This window comes from Leguminivora glycinivorella, chromosome 5 (genome assembly GCF_023078275.1).
Source record: "Leguminivora glycinivorella isolate SPB_JAAS2020 chromosome 5, LegGlyc_1.1, whole genome shotgun sequence".
Taxonomy (NCBI): domain Eukaryota; kingdom Metazoa; phylum Arthropoda; class Insecta; order Lepidoptera; family Tortricidae; genus Leguminivora; species Leguminivora glycinivorella.
The window spans coordinates 21994827-22021100 of record NC_062975.1 but is presented as its reverse complement, the minus strand read 5'-3'; the positions used below and the strand labels follow the sequence as shown (position 1 = coordinate 22021100).

Sequence of the window (26274 nt, the reverse complement as noted above, 5' to 3'; positions counted from 1 at the left end):
TTAATGCTCAATATAATTTTTAGATTTAGATGGTGTTTTACGAATGTAGGCAATAAATCAACATAAGAAGTTTTTGTTAACTTATTATTATTCACTTCTCTCAGGCTTAAACATTCCTAGAGTAACATATATAGTATGTAAATAAAAATATGAATGTGAAGAACAAAAGGTGCTAAATCACAGAATTTACATTAGATCGAAAAATATAATATTTTTGGCAATCGTGTTTAGTACGTAATGAAATGATTGATCTCTCACTGACAGGGTCTTGGGTCCTCAGGCCATTTCTGTAACAAATAGCAAAATAAAATAATAATGCAATAATAATAAACTATCACGATAAAATCTATACATTTCATTAGTGTTAAAAGGTCTCTACGTGTTGGCTTCGGCTCTGCGCATGTCTCCCAAAGGTCCGGAATGACGTTCTTCCGTGATTGGTGAGACGATACCATGAGTATCAAAAATTAGTTCATATTTAAACGTTCCCCAAAAAATCTAGTCAAAATCCGATTCGCGCAAGTTGAGTTTGCAGCGATTTTGACAGAACTGCCGGTGCCAACGTTATTGTTATACTTAGTAGGTACGTCAACTTCTATGAAATTATAAATAAATAAATATTATAGGACATTCTTACACAGATTGACTGAGGCCCACGGTAAGCTCAAGAAGGCTTGTGCTGTGGGTACTCAGACAACGATATATATAATATATAAATACTTATATACATAGAAAACATCCATGACTCAGGAACAAATATCTGTGCTCATCACACTAATAAATGCCCTTACCGGGATTCGAACCCGGGACCGCGGTGCAGCAGGCAGGGTCACTACCGACTGCACCAGACCGGTCGTCAAACCAACGTTTAGGTACTTGACCTTTGGGCTAAATAAAATCGTAGTCAACTTAGCTTGGTATTACTCTATGTTGAGCGTATACGATAGTTTAAATAAAGAAAAAAAAGTCCAATTACCAATCGGTGCTTCAAAATCCTAGGTTGATCAAAACACTTGCAAGTCGCGCAGCAAGGCGGAGGGGGCTCCACTTTCTTTTTCCCACACTTTCCCCCTATTCCTCCATATCCTCCATACGCCCCGCCTCCAAACGACCCCATACCGCCAGATCCATACCCTCTTCCCCCTTTATGGCCTCTGCCGTGCCCGAAGGAGTCCAAGATGCGTTTCTTGCCGTAGTAGCCTAGTATGAGGAGAGCTAGGGCCGCATTCCAGAGGCCGATTGGGCCTAGGTAGTTGTACACTGGAAATATAAGATCACTTTGTAAGAACAGAGGGAAATAAACACGGTCAATACGGGTAAGTGTGTCATAAGGACAACTGTGTCTGGTCTTCACATTTGACCTTTTTACTCATTGTCATGTTTTTGCGCGTTTATACTTTTGCTACTTGCTGTTCATGTTTAGTAGCTAACGTTGTGACACACTTACCCGGGTCACAGTATAATAAAGAGGACTATCGTATGGACCTTATATTTAAAATAAAGGATTAGGTACACTTTTGAACCGTACGTCATGTGCGTGTCTCCAGCTCTTAATCATCGTTGGCCACAGCATATTTGCAGATGATAGTTGCAGCAATATATTTAAAATAAAGAGAAAATATTAAATACTAATACCTAGCCAGTACTAACTTTTGTCAAACAGGATCCGAAACCTTCGCACGATCCCCTTTCCCCCCACTCCAGCTTCCGTCCCTTCAGCCAACCCGCCGCCGCCCACAACGCCGCCGCCGCCAACGCCACCATCGCCCACGGTGCCGCCACCGCCCACGACTCCGCCATCGCCCACGCCCCCGCTGACGTTATCGCCAACGCTTGTCGCCCCGCTTATCGCCCCGCTACCCGTTGCCGCACCGCTACCGATTGTCGCCCCGCCACCGCTTATCGTCCCGCCACTGCCTATCGCCCCGCTGCCGCTTATAACTCCCCCGCTGCCCGCAGTTCCCCCGTCGCCGCTTTTGCCGGCGCTCTCAGCGCCTTCGCCTTTTCCATATAGGGCTGCTTTCCTTCGTCTTAATTCTTCCGCGCTAATTAGTGAGAAGCAGAGAGATATCAAATTATTTATTACCACATGAATTGAAAATTTATTGGTGCATAAGTATGTGATCGATTAGAATCGAATCATACCTATTTACAACGAGATCCACAGATGTCATCTATACCATAGATCAAGCAAACGTATCTACTTAGCGTGTCAAATGAACTCAGTGAAATCCACTGAGTTGTCCGTCTTTAATCGCAGCTTGCAGCTTTCGGGCGTCAATTTTTGTAAGTTGAAGTCAATCAAAACATAAAAAATGCCTCGTTACGTGATATTCAATTGCAACAACACAAAAATTATGAACAATCAAGAGCCTGAGACATATTTAAAATTACAGGCAAGAAACAACTTCAGTACAAAATTTGACACGCTCGGCCCCTATACAAATAGATGAACTTGTTTCTTCTATATAAATAAAGTTCTGTGACGAGATCTCCTGAAGATCTAACCCTAAGTACCTTTTACCTAAGCAGGTAAAAGGTTTTACTTAGGTTAGGTACCTAAGACTATTTTGAATTCTACACTGTATTTATCTTTAGAGTCTGGCTTTCGGCAACCAAAAGTCGCTCGTTAGCGATAACCCTCACACAGGCGACTCATGTCTTAAGACGCGGAACGGACGTCAGGGGGCGCGTCTTACGTCCTTCCTATACAAAATGTACTGAGGAGACGTTGTTTAAGTTACATTCGGGCGGCGTGGCGCTGACGTCCGTTCCGCGTCTCAGGACATACCTCGCCTGTGTGTGGATGGTCCCTTAGTATGAACATGCGTACGGACGAGTATAGGTACCTACCTAATCTTAATTCATAAGTACTTTACAAGCGGTTTTTGGTTGGCTAGAGCCGATTCCGCGTCGAAAGGTTTGGGGGAAATACCCTGCACAGGAACGAATTCTCATCCAACGTAATGACAGGCAAATTACTAGAAAAGCAAGTAGGGATTTCCCCGTAAAATCTCTTCATTTAGTTAGCCTCTGTACTTCAATACTCAAGGATTCCAGATTGAAACACGAAATTCAGTAAGCCAACTCTGGGGTTCCCCGGTAATACTCGAGCCTGGTATGGCTGGTATGTCTAGAAAGGTAACGTTATCATTTTGATACTGTATTTATAATTGAGGCCAAACCAGGGGCGGCTCACTCCGCAATTTTATCGCCGCGCTACAAGTACATGCTGGCGGCCGCGAGTTCGCGGCCTAATCAGGGGTGGCGCGCGTTCTCACGGAACGCACGTTCGCACTTTCTATTGTTACATTACGTAGCGAGTTTTTTTCAAGGTTCATATACGATGTCCACGTGTGGAATGGCTAATAATGCTTAGTTAAATAGACATCATGAATAAAATAGGTCAATCTTACACTGATCTTATTGATTAAGTCTAACGGAAAAGTTCAATAAGGCTTGTGATGCTGAAGGCTGCAACAAAAATATATAAATACTGTATATATACCTAGAAATTAACCAAGACTTGAATATATATTAGTATAACTATTTATCTGAGAATTAATGCGTTTTAATCCATAGGCAACCCTATCCTCCGACGCTGCGCACGTGCGGTTCGTTTCTTTGTTAGAATTTTGTAGGCATTTAAAAAGGCGGCATTTCGTGAACATCAAAGCAGTGGGCCTTCTGTACTTGTACTATTATATATTCTGTGGCCAAACATTTAGTATCATTATGAATCATATGAATCGACATTCTTAGGAATGTTAATGATTTTAAAGATTGTATTAGTCCAATAAATACGTCATCCCGACATTCGCCACGGCTCGTGAGAGCCTGGGGTCAACTTTGACAATAGTCCTATAAAAACGCCAAAACGCCAGTTACGTAAGGAAAGACCTAAGCCCTCCTACGTGTAGGTATACACGGCTGGTCAACTGTACTGCCGTGAATGTGATCGAATTTTTAAGAGCAAGTTTGGCCTGGCTTGCCACATAAGAGCTCGCAAGAGGGAAAACTCTTGACTGCTGAGGTCATCGAAATCGAATCGATAAATAGTACATTATTAGGCATAAAATATTTTCGGAAGATAATAATATTCAAAATTTAAGATAAACGCTTAAATTCAACGTCTATTTTGGTCTCAAGGCACAGAACACCCACCTTGGGTGGTCTGTGTCTCAAGGGGTAGTGGTATGCTTATAGTTGCTGTATTGTAGCTATTCTTCACAAAGAACAAGAAGATAGAAAGTATAAGTATGTAAACTGTATGAGGGACCCTCGCAAGTGTTGGCCAACCCTATGTACTAAAATAGAAAAGTACGCGTTCTTTTATCACAGATTATTAATAATACTAATGCAACAGACCCTTCACTTGCCCGCAAAACGACAAATACATACGCTTTATTTAACTTATACTAATAAGTTACTACGTAAAACTCAGAATAGAGATACGGTGCCACACGACTACACAGGCGGGCGCGTGGCGTCTCTCGGCTACTTGTTCATTCGAATGAACGGCTAGAGTGTAGGTACGCGACCGCGAGCGAGTGACGTAGGCCTGCTTTTACTTTCCACGACTCGTCTCTTTTCGAGCAGCCTTTATCTAGTACATAGTACTTATTGAAATTTGAACTTACCAGTCACAAGGCAATACAGTCCTCGTCCTACACCTACAGGGCAACATTCTCCCTGAAACTATCAAAACTCATCGTTCCTTTTTCATATTTTTAGTAAAACACAGAAATCTCACGATAATTTTATTTCATTTTTGATTTACATGTTTTTGCACTTTAAATTTATGTTTATGTCAAAAAGACGCTGTCATTCTTCTTGTTTGGGTTTATGTCACGTGTCATCTGTGCGGGCACTGTAACAAGAAGGTGCGTAGTATGAGTTAAATTTGACTTCATAATAAAATTGACCTAGTAAAATTAAAATGTTTAACTGCAACTTCAAATCGGTCCTTTTGTAAAGTCTGGCCAAAAAGAGTAGGAATTAAGAAGTGGCAACATGGTAGTGTGCCCTTTCAGATCAATTTGTGTAAGAAAACGGGACGACTACGATGTTGCCTCTTTTTAAGACGATACAGGAGCTAAACCCTTGCCCTTTCAATTTGGGAATTTTAGTTAAATATACTAATGTTATTAACTAGATTTGTCGAAAAAAATTGTCCATTAAGAACAACTCAGTTAAAATATATTGCGAGAAAATCTTTAAAATCGAGGTTCCGCTCTCGACTGTTTCCTCCTTCAAAACTTAATCAATCGGAACGAAATTTGAGAATCTGAATAACAAAGAAATAATCTGTGTCGGACCGTTTAGTTTTTTTGGCTATTTGTTACCAATTTTGAGTATCACACTTTTTTTGCGCCATAATCAAAAAGGCCGTTTTCGGAAATTTTGATTGGCTCTAGCGTCTTTAAAAATAAAAATATCAAAAAAATCAAACGGTCACAGATAAAAATAATAATAATCTGTGTTGAAAAAATCATTGCTCTATCTTCAAAAACCAGGGACTTACGGAACTAACTTGTTCCGTCAATTGTCCTTTGAGTCGTCGGCAACCCGAACCCTCCTTGGAACTTGTACACTCCTTTTTGCTGTGTACTTAACACAACACACATTGTACTTAACACAGCAAAAGGGAGTGTACAAGTTTCTAATGGGGTGGCAACTCGCATGTGACACTTTTTTGAGTTGCAGGCGTCCATAGGTTACGGTGACCGCTTTACATCAGGCGGACCGTATACTTGTTTGCCACCGACGTTGTATAAAAAAAAAAAAGGAAATAGTCGAGAGCGTTTGTATGGAGAATTGACCCCTGCTGTATCGTCTTAATGTCTCCTCTTTTTGTTCAGGCTGTACGTGTACGGGTGCTAAACATGGCTTGTAAGAAGGACATCACGAATCGGTTACAGGTGAGCGTATGCGAAGAAATAAGTGCAAGGAAATGGCGATGGCTCTTCGTAGAAGGAATAACCTGGCCCCGTACCCGAATGGCATATCTGCGACCCGAAACGAAATCGAAACGCCGCAGAAAGGTAGTCTGGCTCTGTCGCGCCAATACGCACGAGCGATAAAGATATATATAGGAGCGTTTCGTTTCGTGAGCGTTTGTGCTGTTCGGCTACGTATACCCTGTTCAGCTGGCGGCTGGCAATCGACTGGTAGCAAACGGTCAGGGCGTCCTTGTTCCACGTGGAGGCGAGTTGACATGGCTCAATTGGACTCTGCTGGAAGAAGCATCAGCCGCCCAGCATCGTGGAAAGTGTAGGATTCTTCCGAGAGCTCTGTATCCCTAATGAAGGTATAATAGGATTACTTACAACATCATCACCAATGATGTTATTACCACTGATTTGGACTCGCACTTGCAGTGAAATTCCATTGTTGACACCCTTTGAATGAGCCTCCCAGTATTTGTAGAGCAGGCTAAGGGACCGTTCACACTCAAGAGACGCATGTCCGCCGACGCGGAACGGACTCTGGGCGCGTCTTAAGTCTTTCCTATACAAAATGTACTGAGGAGACGTTTTTTAAATTACATTCAGGCGGCGTGGCGCTGACGCGCCTTTTTCATATACATATTTGATCGCCAGTGTCCGAGGTGTGGTATCACTGACTCTTCTGACTAGGTACATACAAAATTGAACCTGTAAAGACAGCCGTAGAAAAATGTGTATATATATACCTGTGACTTCGACTCGCACTTGCACGTGAACGGGTATCCCATTTGCTGATTGGGACCCTTGCTGTACTTGCGACCGCTGCCCCAGTAACTGTAGAGCAGAGCCAGGAATCCCAGCCCGAGAACTATGCCGGCCGCTACGGGCACCCAATCTTTCTGGCGGTCACTCATTTGAGTAGAAGTGAAGTAGAAGCGCTGGAAGTTAGGTTCATTTTAAGTCGGTTGGTTGATTAAAGAATGAAAGTGAAGGAAGGAAAATAAGTTTTATAATTTTCTATGTCTAACTGGACAAAGGGCCCGTTCCTGGATTTTCACTCGTCTCGATTGAGTTACTAATTGTCAGCTAGACCTATTTACTCCTCGCTCGACTTGCGCCACATATGAATAGGCCACGGAAGACCCAGACTCATTTTTGCACTATTGAATTTAGAACATTTTGTTCTCTTTAAAGGAACTATGTGCCGTGGCTATTTTGGCCCATCTCTGTAGGTTTCAGTGGCGGGGCGTGAAAATTTTCGTTGGTAAAGCCGGAGGGGTTTTCGGAATCTGTTTTGTATGCACTTCTACAGATATTAGATAATTTTAGGGAACCCGTTGGGAATCGAGTTGTATCGACGCTCCGCCACTGGTAGGTTTATTCTGCAGGCATTACCGATACTTACATCCAAGTAATAATGCCACGAATATATAAAGACTTATTCTTTAATTACCTTGAGGGCAAGGCTCGTCCAATTGTTGCATAAATTTCATAATTTTCAGCGGTGACATTGAGTAGCACAGAAATAATTTTGAATTTACGATATTTCTTACTATTAGTCGTACTGAGTTTTGATTTGTTTAAGGGATTACATAATGGCTTGTGTTTGTGCCGAGTGAAAGTGATGTAAGATTTTTTAAATTTTGACAGTTTCTTGTCTAGCACACAAGGTGCGTCTAAGGAGGCCCAACTCAAACCTTACGTCAGTCATGACATTTATTTTTTGTTTATTTTTTCCTGCCAAGCTAAACCGGACGGAGAAAAAAGGTTAGGGCAAATTTAACCCTTAAATGCATAGTGATCAAAGAATATATATAGTGATGTACGTATTATAGTGATTCAATGCTCTTTGGTGATGTATAATATATCCCATCAAAAACAAAACTTGTAAAAACACCAAGTCTTCGCAACTCAGTCCTTCTGGCGTAAAAAGAGTTGAGATCCCTGTAATACCAAGTCGGTTAATTTATTCAGTCCCTACTTAAAGGACCTTCTGCCACAAGTTATTACGTAGTTTACCTATAGCTAACCTAATAACATATTACTTATAGCGATCATATCAATATGAAAAATATTTCATGTTTTAAAGAAAATGGACTGACTTGGCAATCGCATGAAACAATTTTGTCATCGGTGTAAGTTATTACTTACACCGATGACAAAATTGTTTCATGCGATTGCCAAGTCAGTCCATTTTCTTGGTATTCCAAAGACCTAGATGCCGGGTATGTGATGCTGATGTCATTGACGTCAACATAGAACCACTTTTCCATTACGACAATAGTGATCGCCAGTTGCTGAAGTTGCTGACCAAAATTCATAACTTTCATAAAGTTGGAGAAACAAGGCGGTACCACGGTACTTATGGAAGATTGAGTAAAAGTATCTAGCTACATCTGTCTCCTTCAGTATTTAGTATGCTACATGAGTGTACAAAATATAGAATGACATAAGGTTATTTAGATAGGTACCCTCGGTCTATTTTTTTTTCTATACTCTATCTATGATTTATAACAAAGCTATACCACGACTATAATGATGTTCCCTGGAATTTTACATCTAAATGGAATTTTCTCTTCTTCCCAAATGCTAGGAAACTGCTGGCGTAGCCGAAGGGCAATCGTCGACGCCAGACGCCAACAATGCAGTCTGACCCTGTCGCGCCAATACGCAAGAGCGATAGAGATGGATAGCTACGAAACAGATATTATCGTGAGCGTTTGTACATTTGGCTTCGTACCCTGGCTCCGTAGCCGAATGGCATTTCTGCGAGGCGGAACGCCACCGAAACGCCGCAGAAATGTAGTCTGGCTCTGTCGCGCCAATACGCAAGAGCGATGATAAATGACATTCCTCCAGTATTTCTGAAAACCTGTGCAAAGCCACTTTCTGTGCCACTTATGATTATATACAATGCGTCTCTAAAGTCAGGGGTGTTCCCATCAGCATGGAAACGAGCCAGAGTTATACCTATATTTAAAAGTGGCCGTCGCGAATTTGTTTCAAATTATAGGCCCGTTTCCATACTGTCTTCGATGGCCAAGGTTTTCGAGAGGCTGGTTTATGCTGCACTATTTGATCATGTAAAAGACAAGCTCTCTCCATATCAACACGGGTTTATGCCCAAGCGATCGACTTGTACAAATCTTTTTAGCTATGTAAGTAACATCGCAGAAGCTGTCGATGGAGGCCACCAGGTAGATGCGGTATACACCGACTTTTCGAAGGCTTTCGATAAGGTTAATCACAGAATCTTAGTTTATAAATTGCACAACTTCGGTGTTGCAGGTAGTTTACTTAACTGGTGCCAAACTTACCTTCAAGGCAGGCCATCAACTGTGGTGATAGAAGGCACTGAGTCTGACAGTTTTATTGCACTCTCTGGCGTACCACAGGGATCTAATCTGGGGCCATTATTTTTCAACGTATTTATTAATGACATAACTCTTGAATTTAATCACTCGATTGTAACGCTATTTGCAGATGATTTGAAAATGCTCCGTGTGATAAAAAATCAATCTGATGTCCATCGGTTACAGGATGACGTAGACGTGTTGGTAAAATGGTGTAGGTCTAACGGAATGGTTCTGAACCCCAGTAAATGTAACCATATAAAATTCAGTCGAAAACGAAATCCTATACCATCGAAATATGTAATACTAAACGAAAATTTGCAAGAGGTCAACGAAATAAGAGATCTTGGTGTCATTATGGACAGCAAGCTACGCTTTGTAAGTCACATAGATAAGACAATTGATGCTGCATTCAAATGTCTGGGGTTTGTGTTGAGATGTGGTAAGGAGTTCAAGGAATGTTCTACAATTATTACCCTATTCAATTGTTACGTAAGGAGTAAATTAGAATATTGTAGTGTGATCTGGAATCCTAGTTACAAAATACATATTGAAAGAATTGAACGATTGCAAAAACGGTTTACTAGACACTTATCTTATCGTTTTGGAAAAGGCAGCCAGGTATATAATTCTAGACTTAAACAATTTAATCTTATTTCTCTTACTAGTAGGCGTAGTATGTTGGACCTAATGTTTTTGCATAAGCTTCTAAACAATAAGATTGACTGCATGGAAATGGTTAGTCAGATAAGTCTGAAAGTTCCGTCCCGCCTGCCACGTTACCCGTGTTCTTTACTCTATGTGCCTCCTAGTAGGACAAACCTTTTAGCGCACTCGCCTTTGCCTCGCCTGGCTCGCCTGTACAACGAATTTACTAAAAGGGACCCATCTTTGGATGTGTTTAGCGACAGCGAATCCTCATTTAAAAACAAATTACTATCTGTTGACGGATCTTGCTAACTCTGTTTACTTATTGATAATTTCTGTGTTAATTTGTAATTTTGTAATAGTTTAAATGTGTAAACTTAGTTAATTTATATATAGCCCTTGGGGCAATAGGAATATTGTCATACTTAATATTATGTTTTTGCATGCTGTGATTACCTATAAGTGGGGGATCAATTATGAATGGGCTTTTTATAATCTGTAATTAATAGTATGTATATTGTATCTTCTGTTGGTGATCCTAATAAACAAATAAACAAATAAACAAATAAACGAAACATGACGAAACGAAACTACGAAAGATATATTATCGTGAGCATTTCGTGAAAGTTTGTGCATTCGACCACGCACATTATACAGCACAGGCCCCGTAGCTGAATGGCATTTCTGTGACGCGAAACGAATTGGAAACGCGGCGATAGCTAGTCTGGCTCTGTCGCGCCAATACGCACGAGCGATGGAGATAGATATCTACTTGCGTTTCGTTTCGTGAGAGTTTGTGCCATTTGGCTACGCAACCTGGTTAGTGAACTTAGTGCAAAACCACTAGTACTTACAATACTCGTCAAACAAAATAAACACAGTCATCTATTAGTACTGGGGGGGGGGGGGTACCATGAAAGCCCATGTTTAGGTCGACAGAAAGGGACACAGCTATACCAGTTATATAGCTGTCCTCTCTCAACCTAAAATGTACGGCTTTAGTACTTCATGGTAAGTGGGTTTTGCACATTATCCGATCCTATCCCATATAATACAGGCGCCATCTTGGATTCTTTCCATTGAAATCCTTTCGATTTCGGATCGGATAATGTGAAAACGGCCTAACCCTCTTGGGATGACAGTAACAAGTAAGTAACAAAAAGCACCTAATTTCTTATTAGTCTCTTTTTTAACCCCTACGCGAAAACGACGGGGTGTTATAAGTTTGACGTGTCTGTCTGTCTGTCTGTGTGTGTGTGTGTGTGTGTGTGTCTGTCTGTGGCATCGTAGCTCCCGAACGGGTGAACCTTTTTAGATTTAGTTTTTTTATGTTTGATAGCTGAGTTAGCCGGGAGTGTTCTTAGCCATGTTTCATGAAAATTGGTCCACTGTGTCGCAGTCGGGGGTTTTTCAAAATTCTAATAGCTTTTTCACATTATCCGATCCGATATTGGATGTGGGGCCGATATCCATTATATTTGTCCTATCCTTTGACGTCTATCTTTTAAACCCTTCCTAAATCCAATCATCATCCTCCTTGCGTTATCCCGGCATTTGCCACGGCTCATGGGAGCCTGGGGCCCGCTTTGATAACTAATTCCAAGATTTGGCTTCCTAAATCCAATATCGGGTCGGATAATATGAAAACGCTCTAAGGGACCGTCCCCACTCAGCCCGTCTCGCGTCAGCGTGTCTCGCGGCGCGGAACGGACGTCTCCGCCACGCCGCGTGAATGTAATTCACAAAACGTCTCCTCAGTACATTTTGTATAGGAAGAACGTAAAACGCGCCCTCAGGCGGCGTGGCGGAGACGTCCGTTGCGCGCCACAAGACATGCGTCTCATGAGTGTGGATGGTCCCTAACGCTGCGTTACCTAAGTTGTTACTTTGTGACCATAAAACTATTTCAACTACTTACCTAGGTATCAAACCGGGTGCATGGTTATTTTTGGACAAGGAATTTTAAATCATCTTAACATTTATTACAATTTTGCATTGCTTATCAATGAAACGTTGAAAACATAAATGTATGCGACTCCATTTTTTAGGGTTCCGTAGTCAACTAGGAACCCTTATAGTTTCGCCATGTCTGTCTGTCCGTCCGTCCGTCCGTCCGTCCGTCCGCGGATAATATCAGTAACCGTAATCACTAGAAAGCTGAAATTTGATACCAATATGTATATCAATCACGCCAACAAAGTGCAAAAATAAAAAATGGAAAAAAATGTTTTATTAGGGTACCCTCCCTACATGTAAAGTGGGGGCTGATATTTTTTTTCATTCCAACCCCAACGTGTGATATATTGTTGGATAGGTATTTAAAAATGAATAAGGGCTTACTAAGATCGTTTTTTGATAATATTAATATTTTCGGAAATAATCGCTCCTAAAGGAAAAAAAAGTGCGTCCCCCCCCCTCTAACTTTTGAACCATATGTTTAAAAAATATGAAAAAAATCACAAAAGTAGAACTTTATAAAGACTTTCTAGGAAAATTATTTTGAACTAGATAGGTTCAGTAGTTTTTGAGAAAAATACGAAAAACTACGGAACCCTACACTGAGCGTGGCCCGACACGCTCTTGGCCGGTTTTTTTATATATTATTGATTAAACATACTTTATTAGGAACTTATAGGTGTAGGTATAAGTTTCAAGTACAATTAAAAAGTGGCAGCATTGTAGTGTAAAATGAGACGACAGTTTTTAATTTCTACTCTTTGCCAGGTTGTACGCGTATTTAAAAAAGCGTGTCCAACTCCTTGTCATTTCGTACTAATTTATAAAATTAGTATGAAGTAACGAGGAGTGGGGCACATTCTAAAATCGATACGTAAAAGCAAAATTTCTTATTATAAAAATTAAAACTTACATAAAATAAAAAGTTTTGTGTAAAACAATACAATACTCTTCGAATTTGAAGGCTAATGTAGTATTAGTTCGCTCTGTAAGTACCACCAAATACTCATTACGATACAAGTGCGAAAAAAAACACTAGTTACGAATTTCCTTTTCGCACGTGTATTGTACGACGTTTTTCAGTAGAGATGGCCATCCGAAGTTTCGACCTGGCATATAATGAACCACTTCTCGCACTGGTGCGTAAAAAAAACACCATCTGTACTGAAAGATACGTTTTATTGATGACTAAAGATACCTTAAAGTTATTCTTTAGCCGTTCAATAGGATGTTTGTCCTTAATAGTTATTTGTTATACAAGGGGGCAAAGTTGTATTTTAACGCCGAGTGTGGAATTGAAAAACGAGCAAGTGAAAGGATTCTATAGTTGAACCACGAGCGAAGCGAGTGGTTCGAGAATAGAATCCTGAACTTGCGAGTTTTTTAACACACGAGAAGTAAAATACATTTGCACCCGAGTGTAACACAAAACTTTTCCCCTCACTATAGCGAGGAAACTACAACGCAAAAACTGCGTTTATCACTGCTTCCAGTAGTTTCACAAGTGGTAAATTATCTTTATTACTAGATTCAACTACTTTTATCAATTTTAAAGCAGTTAATTTGACTTTATTCAAGGTCAAATTACTTTACTCACTAGTGGATAAAATGCGTTTTTACTCACTGGTATTAAGGCGAGATGATCTGTCAAACTAACCAATCCAAGGGGGTGAGGTGCGCGGCGTCCGGGCAGCCCCGCCCGCGCGGCGATGTTCGCTTGTCGCACGCGGGAACTCAAATTCGCGCGGCAGCATGACACAGACGGATCGCAGTCATAATGATCGCCGTATTTTAACTGGGCTTTCTTAGTTTTTTCATGAAATAGGAGGCAAATGAGCAGCTCATCGCCTGATGGTAAACGATCACCGCCTTTATTTTTTTTATTAGGTTTCATCATTTGTGTAAGTAATACTAATGATTTATAGTTACAGTGTGTTTGGTCAGAGTTGTCGGAGCTTTTAAGGACGTACCTAAAGTACAATCAATTTTATCGAACTTCTTAGTAATCGCACTTATCTACAGATCGACAGGGTGAAATAAAAAGGACCATTCAAACTTTGCATAGTGACTTTTGAGGTCATTATGAACAACTTTTATTAAGGGTCCAATGCTGAAACATATACGAAAAAAAATTGGATGTTCCATAGAAATGAGCTGTATCATGACAGTCGAAATGTATAAAATAGATATTTTTTTTTGCGTTTTCAGCATTAGTCCCACAGTAAATAGAAGCACAATTTGATTTGATTAGAAATTACGAGTTACAACTATTTACCTGCAAATATATACTGTGTAGAGAATTTTATGGAAATATACCTACTTCTCCTAAACATCATAACTGTAGCTTTTCCTGAATATATAAAAAAAACTGAAAATGGGGACATAAAAATGGGGAGGAGGGTGAAGATTAACATCTCGGCGAGTTTTCTACTTCATTTACAAGTTTTTTCTTATAAACCTATTGTTAACAGAACACAGTAACCGTCAGCTTCTTTGACCATAAACTTTATGTAAAAGGATATTATGTCATGTCACTGCTGTTTAAAAATACACATTATTTTTTTCAGCCGTGAATAAATAACGCTTTTTCATTTTCATATTGAATGCCTTTAACCTGATGTATACATGCCAAAGTTTCGAATTTTATTCTTGTTGTTCATGAACCTACTAATAGCAGGTTACTTACTCGTATAACGTATTTTGATGATCATGATGAAATCACTCATCCAGTCACTGATGAAATCTGTGCTATTTATATTAAGATATGAATAAAATCTAAAGTATGAAAACTATGCAATTGAAACTTTGTCTATTTAATAAAGTTGCTATTGATATCATATCCTGACAATTATATTTATCTGGTTTAAACCAGACCCCAAATTCGAGGATTCAGAAGAACGACAAAATGCTTCAAGAAAACAGCTTTTCTCTTCGCTTGACTCGTGTTGGTGGGGGCACTACCGTCACTAATATCTCCAAATAAAATACAACCCAGCACAAGATAAAATATCATATTTCATAATAATTTATTGATAAATCAATACCATTCTATGCCTACCTCGAATTCTGAAGTATATTCAAATCAAGTATCAACTTTTGTCAAAGGAGTCAGACAGCTTGCTGAAGGATTCGTATAATCTTGCAAATTAGACAAATATCTGTAAATATAAAGTACCGTAATCATACCCACCAAATAAAAATAAAAAAAATTGTCCAGCTTTATCAATGTATGATTATGGACTTTCATCAAAATTTATTGAGAAGTTAAAATACTGAAATCTTTTAACTATTATGGAAAAATGGCGACAGTTGACAAACAAAATTTCTGTCAGGCTGGCCACATGTTTGGCATAGACATAGAAAAAATATAGACGGAGGGTAGCACGATCTAATTAACCTTATACCACATTTTGAAAGACAGAAATACCTACCCTACCTGATCTTCAATCAGTACTGTATCTACCGCCGCCTTTTCTTTCGAACAACTCAATATGTTTATGAAAATTATACGTAAGTTTGTTCACTAGTTGGACATCAGTCATATATTTTCTAAGTGGAAAGTTGTGCTGTAATGACGTCACAGACGCGTCATCTAGGGGTTTCTACAATCTATGATGTTTAGATATCGTAAATGTCACTTGATAACATCATATGAAAATGAAATACTTACGAGTATATATAAATTATCATTTTCTTACCTTTTCACAGTCTTTGGTTAGAATTTTCATTATTTATTTGTTTTCTAGCACGCAATTATTTTTTCTGCCTCCTCAAAGCTTTGTTCCCCATTGTTTCAATGACACGTGACCACGCGGAGAAAACTGACACAGGTCCGTCCTCTGAAAGCGCCGCCGCGCGACTGAAGAGGCCATAAGTGCCATCGAAAATGTTTTCAATTTCAAAAAATTTTTAAAAAAAAATTTTTTTTTGCAAAAACAGGATTAGTAACGGATCTTTAAAATTGGGTTCATAGTTGTTCCATCTTTCCTTTGCGGATTTGGTAGTATTTGATAAATATTATATTATTTTAATGACGCTACCGGCACAAACTCATCAGATTCGTCTAGATAATCGTATTACCTATATATTGAAGTAAAAAAGAAGTCAAAAAAGTTTTTATCCCAGCTATGGGAACGATTTATTGTTTAAAGAAGAGGTAACTTTAGGATCATTTTCTATCGAGCGAAGTTGTAACATTCATGTTGTTCAACTCCATAACATACTCACCAGATGCTGAAATTAAACATATATCGTTTTCAGATTTTTCCATTGCGTTTTCCTATGTTTTTAACGGCTTCAAAAAACGAGTGCGCGCAGCGTCTACGGAAATATATCGCCTTAAAGGACAAAACACGTGTTTCCGAGCTAGTGAGCGGAAAAGTTTTATGTTACATACTATAATTAAAATTCGAAATAATGAATAATTATCCGATAATACTTACCGGGCATTTTCGCGAAAAATAGTTATTTGTTATACAAGGGGGCAAAGTTTTATTTTAACGCCGAGTGTGGAATTGAAAAACGAGCAAGTGAAAGGATTCTATAGTTGAACCACAAGCGAAGCGAGTGGTTCGAGAATAGAATCCTGAACTTGTGAGTTTTTTAAAACACGAGAAGTAATAGTTATTTGTTATACAAGGGGGCAAAGTTGTATTTTAACGCCGAGTGTGGAATTGAAAAACGAGCAAGTGAAAGGATTCTATAGTTGAACCACGAGCGAAGCGAGTGGTTCGAGAATAGAATCCTGAACTTGCGAGTTTTTTAACACACGAGAAGTAAAATACATTTGCACCCGAGTGTAACACAAAACTTTTCCCCTCACTATAGCGAGGAAACTACAACGCAAAAAATGCGTTTATCACTGCTTCCAGTAGTTCCACAGGTGGTAAATCATCTTTATTACTAGATTCACCTACTTTTATCAATTTTAAAGCAGTTAATTTGACTTTATTCAAGGTCAAATTACTTTACCCACGAGTGGATAAAATGCGTTTTTACCCGCTGGTATTAAAGGACAAAACACGTGTTTCCGAGCTAGTGAGGGGAAAAATACATTTGCACCCAAGTGTAACACAAAACTTTTCCCCTCACTATAGCGAGGAAACTACAATGCAAAAAATGCGTTTATCACTGCTTCCAGTTGTTCCACAGGTGGTAAATCATCTTTATTACTAGATTAACCTACTTTTACCAATTTTAAAGCAGTTAATTTGACTTTATTCAAGGTCAAATTACTTTACCCACTAGTGGATAAAATGCGGTTTTACCCGCTGGTATTAAATGACAAAACACGTGTTTCCGAGCTAGTGAGGGGAAAAGATTCAAAACCTTTTTTTTTTTCAAAATAGGTAAATTTGATGTTTTTCCTACTCAGAATCACGAGCTCTTTCGATCCTACTAGGTAAAAAAAATCGTCTCAAATTTAATTTTTCCACATCGTTACCATTTTTCAAACACTTCGTAAAGAGGTTACAAAGTGGAAAGTATGCAAAATAATAGATCATTTTGGGACCATTGACTCTTGTTTTTTGTCCTGGAACGAAAGGGCTCGTGATTCTGAGTAGGAAAAACATAAAAATTACCTACCTTAGAAAAAATATTTTTGGGGATTGTTCTCGCGAAAATGCCCTACCCCCAATCGTACCCAGTCAAAATAACTTCCTAAATGTGCAAGAACTTATCATTGTACTCCTTAAACTGGCTCTCAGTCAACAAGAACTTAGCAGCGTGCTTATATTTCGACGAGTCATCCAAAATTGGCACCAGTTTATTCAACTTATTCGCGTACCCGGTCAAAGTAGATCTCTCAATGTGTCCTATAAGGTTATTCTCTTTATTCCAAAAGTAGTCTATTTCGCCTGTCTCTAGATGCTCTATGAACTTTTTTACCATGATGTTGAAGAGCTCAGCGGGGCTTTTTCGCCAGAAGTGCGTGTCGTTCTGCCGTGCCATTGCCTCGTGGTAGAATATTGTTTTGATGTAGTAGCTGGCTATTTTGTTCAGGCCTTGGGAGTCGCGGAGTTTTTTGATCTGGAATAAAAAGTACCTATTGTTTAGCTTGCTTGTTTGATAGTTTCCCTTTCTCAGTTCTTGTAAAACGTAGTAACCGATGGATATGTGCTCTGAGACATTTCTTATTTTACTGGCCAACGTGTGTATACTATTTTTTCAGTACAGATGGTGCTTTTTTATGCACTAGAGTGAGAAATGGTTCATTTCTTGTCTGGTCGAAACTTCCGAGGGCCATCTGTACTGAAAAACGTCGTACGATACAAGTGCGAAAAGGAAATTAGTAACTCGTATCGATTCTGCAATAAACGTTTTTCTATTCTTTCTTTTCTATTTAAAACACTCCCTTTGGTCGTGTTTTAATTTATCGCCAATCGCCACTCGTCTCGAACTTCCTTTTTTACGCACTTGTATCGTAATGTACTATTCTATTCGACGGAGTCGGAAAGCAGGTACCTTCGTTTATCGCAGCAGCCTGAAATTTGACGCTTTCCAGTCGGAGGACAGAAATAATAATTACTAGTCCTGCTAATTGACAGAACAGCTCCTGAAGGTGCATGGCGAGCCGCCACGAGCGGTCCGTGTCGTAGCGGTTCAGTCCTCCCTGTATGTATGTATGTATGCAGGGCCGGATTAAGGGTAGAGCGAGTGGAGCGGCCGCTCTAGGCGCCACATGGTAAGGGGGCGCCAAAATCGAGAATGTGGAAAAATCCATTCAAAAAAATTATACGTTGCGTGGGCGCGCACAAATCACAAAATGGCGAGAGGAGTCGGGAATGAATCCAGCTATTGAAAATCTAGATTTGTAATTCAGATTAGGTGGAAAGTTGCACCACATTGCCAACATATACCAACATTCATAAGGGCGCTGTTGCTGGGCGCCGTAAAAGGAGGATTCTAGCCCTTGACGAACCACATTGTTGTGCGGTGCGGTGAACGACAAAGTTACTTCGCTATCCAAATGCAAAAATATGAGTACCCGATAGTCCAAAGCGGAGTTCCTCATAAAACCAAAGGTCCAAAACGTCTCAGAGAGGCCCAATTTTGTGAGTCACAGCAGATGGTGAGCGAACTTAAATAAGATCACTTAGTGGTAATGGCAAAATACCGAAATGGGCATCACGGTGACAATCGAGTCCGCAGTTAATCTCTTAATTAACTCTTAATATTATAAAAATAATAGTGATGGCGAAATATAAGACCTAAGAGTCGGGAACATAGGCGCCCTGTGAAGTCAAAATACCCCAAAGTATGTCAAAGCCCGCAGCTCTGCAGAAGATAAAAGCTTGAAAGTTCGCGGATTTCCCGCTGGCGGGGTGAGTCTTAATAAATCGAGTCAATAGGGAAAAATTCGCGCTCGCTTCGCTCGCCACACGTAACTATACAAGGGTGCGACTGCGAAAGTTCAACCTGTTCAACCATTTGTCCCTTTTATATGATGAAATCCATAAATTCTGTATTGCATTAATCTTCAAATTACGGCATTACTATGAAAAATATTTCGCGCTCGCTACGCTCGCGATTTATTTTCCTACGTAGTAAAATTTCTTCCCACGGGCGCCGAAACTCAAACTCGCTCTACCCTGATCGAGTGCACGGGCCGGCACTGTATGTATGTATGTATGTAGTTACCAGTCGTATGGCCTGCCGCATGTTCTCGGATCCGTGCATGATGTCGCGCTCCTGAAGGTGCATGGCTAGCCGCCACGATCGGTCCGTATCGTAGCGGTTCAGTCCTCCCTTCATGGGCTTTGGCACCACCATGAATATGTCCTTGTGGCAATTGTCTGGCACCTGCGGGCACAAATATATGACTGATTAATTAGGTAATCTTTACATACATACATACAATCACGCCTGTTTCCCAGAGGGGTAGGCAGAGATCACGGATTTCCATTTACTACGATCCTGACAAACCACTTTCGCTTCACACACTTTCATAACGTTTCTCATACACGCTCGTCGGTTTCGAGTACTTCTGACCTGCCTTTTAGTTTTTATCGAATTTCAAATTGGTATGTAAGTGACCGGCCACACCAGAGCGTCGCGTGTCTCGGGGCGCGCAACGGGCGTCCGCGCCACGCCGCTTCAGTGTAATTCAAAAAACGCCTCCTCAGTACATTTTGTATAGGAAAGACGTAAGACGCGCCCCAGGTGGCGTGGCGGCGGCGGGGCGCGCGCCGCGCCGCTTGGCGGCGCGCCTTACGTCCTTCCTATACAAAATGTACTGAGGAGACGCTTTTTGAATTACACTCAGGTGGCGTGGCGCGGACGCCCTTTGCGCGCCCCGAGACACGCGACGCATAAGTGGGAACGCTGCCTAAGAGCAGGCCCGCTTGACGACAGCCGCAGAGTGTACGGAATACCATCCCAATGATGTTTCACGCGGCGATTTGCTACGAGTCATAGGGTGCGTTGCCGGATAGCATAAACGCTCGAAACGAAACGCTCGTAGATATAATATCCCTATCGCTCGTGCGTATTGACGCAACAGAGCCAGACTACCATTCGAGGCGTTTCGTTTTCGATTCCCGTCGCAGGCCAGCTAGATGACAGCCGCAAGGTGTACGGAATACCATCCACAATCCACATGATGTTTCGCGCGGCGCCCATCTAACAGGGGCACACTGTACAGGGAACCAAGGTACCTAGCTTTCTATACATACCTACTGCAGATAACTAGACCAACGCTTTTCGTCCCGTGGCTGGAAAGAACCCTTGAGTTATGCGAAACCATGCCCGCTCGACGATAACCGCAGAGTGTATTACGCAGCAACCATCTTAAAAGGTACCCAACTGTACAAGGAAACTGTTGCCCGTGGAAAGTACCTTTCTATATGGTCTGCAGATAGGCCAGCGTTCTTCAGGGAACTTGAGGGCCGGAACCAGATCCACGTCTAGCCGGAAGCCGCTGGAGTTCTCAATAATCAGCGTAATAGCGGGCCCGCTTGATGACAGCCGCAGGGTGTACGGAATACCATCCACGATCAGCACGCGGCGACCGGGTATTGAGTGCGGGGAGAAATTGTTCATAGCCTGTGAAAGAACTTTAATTAGCATAAAATAATGGAATATTTTACCTTTTAACCTTTTCTGCTAAGATGACATAACTGTCATAAACACAAACATTATATACTTAGTCACTCAAAAAGCTATCGGATACAGACGAGATGTAAACCGGTTATTATTGAAAGTGTCAAAATAAAATTATTTTCATCACATCAGCTCCATAAGTAAGTGTTCGTTATGATGCTCCGACACTGGGCGGTTATATATGTTATACATATAATATGGTGTCACACCGTGTAATATAACAGCCAGTGTGGGGGCACCATTAGTGACCGGCCACACCAGAGCGTCGCGTGTCTCGGGGCGCGCAACGGGCGTCCGCGCCACGCCGCTTCAGTGTAATTCAAAAAACGCCTCCTCAGTACATTTTGTATAGGAAAGACGTAAGACGCGCCCCAGGTGGCGTGGCGGCGGCGGGGCGCGCGCCGCGCCGCTTGGCGGCGCGCCTTACGTCCTTCCTATACAAAATGTACTGAGGAGACGCTTTTTGAATTACACTCAGGTGGCGTGGCGCGGACGCCCTTTGCGCGCCCCGAGACACGCGACGCATAAGTGGGAACGCTGCCTTAGAAAGATGTAAAGACCATTGTAAAGTCCGATTGTGATCAAATTTCTAATTACTTAATAACATATCCCGTGTGCGTGCGTACCTAAATGTGTAGAAATTGAAAGTTTCCAAAAAAAAGGAGGAGCGTTCACCTTATTAACCACGCTTTTGAACCAGTCTGTAAACCTCGAGCGCAACAAATAGTTCCTCTCATCGAGCCACTCATGCGCAGTCTTATTGATCAGCCAATCCGCGCCGTCCCTCCTAGGTAAGTTCTGGAACTGGGCCCCACCCTTCAGTTGTATGAAGCCTGGGGCCTTGGGCTCCAAGACTATGTCGCTATTGGCTGGAATAGGGGCCTCCTTGAGGTTGACGGGTAGGCTGATTATAATGTCCATGTCAAATTCGTCGGGCTTGTTTATGCGGAGACGGTCGAAATGGCTACCCGCGAATAAGACCTGTAATGAATAGGTAAAATGTATTCATGGAGTGGTATACAGGGTGGAAAAATCGAATGCCACATGGATGGCAACTATTTACAATATTTAAGGTAGTTGCCATCCATGTGGCATTCGATTTTTCCACCCTGTATACACACTTCGGATGTATAAAGATAAGTTTTGGCAAATAAATACATTTGTTACGAGTTTCTAAATTGATTTCTGTATTTTTATCTACATAGGCGTTTAATAAGATACCTACTCATGGAGACCATTTTAAAAACAATATACACCTACATGTTTAAATTGTAATAAACCTGATTTATTTATTAACACAAAATTTACAATGAAAAGTACAAAACTTAACAATCAACAAGCAAATTGTAATGGGCGAGTTGTGTCTTTAGTACACTGGCGATCAAATATATGAAAGAGGCGCGTTCCTAGCACACAGTCTAAGCTCGTGTAGGTAGGTGAACGCGTACCACGCTTGTATGAGTGAGATATGACATGGCAGGTCGACTGTTCGCGTTTTTGATAGGCGGTAACTGTGAGGTAATGGAGAGGGGGTGGGAGGCACTTTCAGCGGGGAGCGGGAGTGGCCATACTGTACGATATCACTCTTTATTATACTGTGCTTTAGTGTACCTAATGTTCTCAAGTATAAAAAGAAAAAAATACTCACTGAACTCGAGTACCGGTTATAATACTTGTCTGCCACCTTCATCTGATCATGCAGCCGGTAAAATATGTTCATGAACACTTTGTAATGTTCCTCAAAGTCCTTATCCTTGAGCGCTATGTAGCGCACATATATGTCATGGAGTAGGCTGTTCATGTTAGTGATCACCGGCTTGTCGGGAACCACCACTGTTGGCTCTGAGGGGAGAGATGCTGATAACTGGGATCCCATTCTGAAAAACAAGTAAACTTGTAGGCAAATGATGATTGTGTTTTGTGTTAATAACTATGTATGTAGGTCGAAGCCGGTAGCTTTACGAGAGCACCAGGGGGCCAGGCACCAGCTCCATGGTAGGTTGAAATGGTAGAATAAATGTTTATGAAACAAATTATATGATAACGAACATTATTAAATCACATTAACAACAGTTAATCAATTTCCAAATCACCAAGTCAATCAAAGTTTTAACATGTTATCAGAAACGAAAACGAATCCGTGGGTCAAGTGGTACTGGTTCTACTCGATACTTAATAAGAAGGCGCACAGGTAATGCCCATGGTACGGTTCCGGAATCGCGCGTACCTCTCTATTCAATGTCGCAAATCTTAATACCCTCTCGGCACCTCAAGGAATGCTTACAACAAATAACTAACTTCATTACGTACCACATCGAACCCACGGCTACGTTCCGTGTTTATAATATCCGCCCCGTCTCAAAGAACAAAGACATCACTGTGACAATCTCGCTAATGTAAACATTCGACAACGAATGTGGGCCCTTCATTCATGGGTCTCAATCACTATAAGGTTACAGGTGCCTTGCCCCACTACGTATAATTGTCATGCGACCTTTTTTTTTGTAACATTTATCAATTGTACGGTTTGCAATAAACAATTGATTGATTGATTTGACTTTAAAAGTTATGGAATGTTAATTTTAACTTGACTATTTACGATATGGTTATTACCACGATATGGTTATTATCGATATCGTAAATAGTCAAGTTAAAATTAACATACCATAACTTGAAATTTGAAAGGGCAGAATCTTTAGCACAAAATTCAGTTAAGTTTACAGTAGTCTGATTTGAAAGTGCTGGCTCAAGGGTTCCTAATTCATAATGTATACTGTTGGAGTAGTTTCAGGACCATGTTATCATATCATACATTTATCTCGCGACTATACTTGCCTGCATAGTAAGTATAATTAGAAAGTATAGGTAGGTATGAATCATGAAGTTAAGTTAAAGTCAAAGTAAGTACCTGCAATTTACATTAGTAAAAAAATAAACTAACACAGCGCTGCCTACAGCACAGGCCACATTGGTAAATAAATTCCATCCTGAAGATGCTTGCGCTTCTTGCCTGGCCTCTTCCCTCTGTCTCGCCTCTTCCCTCTGTCTTGCCTCTTCCCTCTGTCTTGCCTCTTGCCTCTGTCTCGCCTCTTCCCTCTGTCTTGCCTCTTCCCTCTGTCTTGCCTCTTCCCTCTGTCTTGCCTCTGCCCTCTGCCTCTCTTCTTGTTTCTTCTGTTCCTCAGTCTTCGAGGATGAAGTCAGGTAGTATGCTGCGCCACCTATGGCTAGACCAGCTAGCCCTACCAAGCCTGCTGCAGCCCAGTTGCTGAGTGACTCATCATCGTTACTGCTATTGCTGTCGGTGCGATTTCGGTTCTGATTCTGACTCATTGTAGCTGAGAAAAATAACAATTCGAAACTTCCGTAAATTTAAATAGATTAATTAGTAAATTTTCTACTTAAGAGTCCAAGAATAAGAATAATATTTATTTGTATAACACAGGTGTTTAAACGGTCTTAATATAAGTACATACATAGAGAGCCTCTGTATTCTATGGGCGTATGAAATAAATACTATACTTACACTAAAGAAAAAGCGATCAAGCCCACTGGTGGCGAAGCTGGAAATCGAAGCCTAAATATTCTTATTCTCATCTAAGATATAAATAATATATAAAAGAAGAAACTGACTGACTGACTGACATATCAACGCACAGCCGAAACCGCTGGTCCTAGAGACTCCAATGTGTCGCTTAACTTCAAACTTGGGTAAATCCATTCTGATATAAGGTTCATTATTTGTCGGATTATATATATTTTTATACATAATCAACCATAAAGCAGAATGGATTTAACTGAGTTTAAAGTTAAGCGACACAAATTTGGCACGTAAGTTCCTTATAAGGTGTAGAGGAGCACTAAGAAAGGATTTTTCAAAATTCACATCCTAAGAGGGTGGGGGTAAGGAGGTAAGCCGCGGGAAAAAGCTAGTTCTTAAAATAAAATTCATGGCCTTTGCAATAACAAACTTTGCCTACTACATTAGTAAGTAGAACCTCGTGGTCAGTTCTTACACGACTGCCCAAAATAGGCGTGAACTTACCTATTGTTTTCTGCAGTTAATCTGTCCATATTTAACATCAAATCATAAAATAACTGATACGGATAATCAAAATACATACTTAGCTATCGGCATTTGTTGATAAATTATATTATCTATTAAGTCCTAAAATACAGCAAAATAAAATAAATAAATAAAATACTAAAATACCAGTAACAAACTATAGATGAGGAAACCAAGAAACGAGTCTTATTAGAATACAATATGAGATAGCTTTTAACCTTATTTTAATCGAATAGTATCTATAGTTATTTCAAGCGACTCGCATGAAATAAAAAATGACGCAAGAGCATTAAATTTACAAGCTAAAAATATTAGCGCCGTTATCGCGATCTCACATCTAATGTACTACGTAGAGTACAAAGCATGTTTGTTTTCTTTTTATTTCACTTCAACTTACTCAGATTGTTTTTAGAATAATTAAAAAACTTACATAAACAGAAATGTAAATCCAAGATTCTCACACAAAGCACTTGTAATAATATTGTAGCGAAAATGATTTGCTCGTTCTACAACAGACTGGTTTTATATCGACAGTCGACACGTCAGTTGATACCAGAGACAAAACTCTATATTTTATTATTCGGGGAAGTCCGGTAAATTCAATAAATGTTTTTTGTAGTAAATAAGTAAATTAAAGAAGTGGACTGTGTCTACATGAGAGAACAAAGTTGGGGCTGGCGTCTCGCTCGCACTTACTGCCAATGTCAACATCATTAGAGTTTTGATTAGAGTGACGTCATCACTGTAATAATTTGGGGATACCAGTCAATATTCAAAGTTACCTACTACAAAATCTACTAAGTCCGTTTTCACACCATCCGATCCGATATCGGATGCCAGAGGGATTTCAATGGAAAAAATCCAAGATGGCACCTGTAATGTATAGGATATCGGTCCGACATCCGATATCGTATAGGATGATGTGAATCTCAGTTGAACGTTTTTTTTTATATGCAAATCTTTGGTTTAACCCATGTAATGGCTTCATAATAACGATTTACCAATTCGATACAAGGTAACGTATTTCTTGTCTATAAAAATAGTTTTTTAAGAAGTTTATAAACTTAGGTAGCATACCTATATGGTGAGACACCAGCCCTAACTTTGCCCTCTCATGTGGACCGTTTTTCTTAGTTGTTGATAAGGACGCCTTTCTGTCCCGGGGATAAGGTTCAATTTAGTATGCCAAAAATGTGAGAGCGCA

At 40.4% G+C, this 26274-nt stretch overlaps 2 protein-coding genes across 4 annotated transcripts; both read right to left on the bottom strand.

Moving 5' to 3' along the window:
- Positions 1 to 156: 156 nt before the first annotated feature.
- Positions 157 to 4774, bottom strand: LOC125225974 (glycine-rich protein 23-like). Its single transcript, XM_048129788.1, has 4 exons — positions 4641 to 4774; positions 1651 to 2045; positions 977 to 1260; positions 157 to 287 (listed from the first exon to the last, which is right to left on the bottom strand). Exons 1-4 carry the CDS (start codon positions 4685 to 4687, stop codon positions 255 to 257), a joined length of 759 nt encoding a protein of 252 aa, XP_047985745.1. The 5' UTR covers positions 4688 to 4774; the 3' UTR covers positions 157 to 254.
- LOC125226357 (cyclic GMP-AMP synthase-like receptor) lies at positions 4748 to 25610 on the bottom strand. Of its 3 annotated transcripts, XM_048130319.1 has the most exons (9): positions 25501 to 25610; positions 23916 to 24342; positions 22656 to 22884; positions 21683 to 21988; positions 20744 to 20950; positions 19547 to 19708; positions 17795 to 17935; positions 6695 to 6886; positions 4748 to 4870 (listed from the first exon to the last, which is right to left on the bottom strand). In XM_048130319.1, the coding sequence occupies exons 2-9, from the start codon at positions 24335 to 24337 to the stop codon at positions 4856 to 4858; spliced, it is 1674 nt and encodes a 557-aa protein (XP_047986276.1). In that variant the 5' UTR covers positions 24338 to 24342; positions 25501 to 25610; the 3' UTR covers positions 4748 to 4855. The 3 variants fall into 3 exon arrangements, with proteins under 3 accessions (XP_047986276.1, XP_047986275.1, XP_047986277.1); XM_048130318.1 differs by lacking the exons at positions 4748 to 4870; positions 6695 to 6886 and having other exon boundaries at positions 17414 to 17935; XM_048130320.1 differs by lacking the exons at positions 4748 to 4870; positions 6695 to 6886 and having other exon boundaries at positions 17414 to 17935; positions 23949 to 24342.
- Between the last annotated feature and the right edge of the window lie 664 nt (positions 25611 to 26274).

What these genes read in the sequence shown, in the direction of transcription:
- LOC125226357 (XM_048130318.1), bottom strand. Translation starts at nt 24,337, where the DNA reads ATGAGTCAGAATCAGAACCGAAATCGCACCGACAGCAATAGCAGTAAC. An exon ending in TTTACTAATGTAAATTGCAG is followed by an intron (nt 22,885 to 23,915) that starts GTACTTACTTTG and finishes CTTGTTTTTCAG; the next exon opens with AATGGGATCCCAGTTATCAG. An exon ending in ATAACCGGTACTCGAGTTCA is followed by an intron (nt 21,989 to 22,655) that starts GTGAGTATTTTT and finishes TATTCATTACAG; the next exon opens with GTCTTATTCGCGGGTAGCCA.
- LOC125225974 (XM_048129788.1), bottom strand. Translation starts at nt 4,687, where the DNA reads ATGTTGCCCTGTAGGTGTAGGACGAGGACTGTATTGCCTTGTGACTG. An exon ending in ACTGTATTGCCTTGTGACTG is followed by an intron (nt 2,046 to 4,640) that starts GTAAGTTCAAAT and finishes CTCACTAATTAG; the next exon opens with CGCGGAAGAATTAAGACGAA. An exon ending in TCGGATCCTGTTTGACAAAA is followed by an intron (nt 1,261 to 1,650) that starts GTTAGTACTGGC and finishes TTATATTTCCAG; the next exon opens with TGTACAACTACCTAGGCCCA.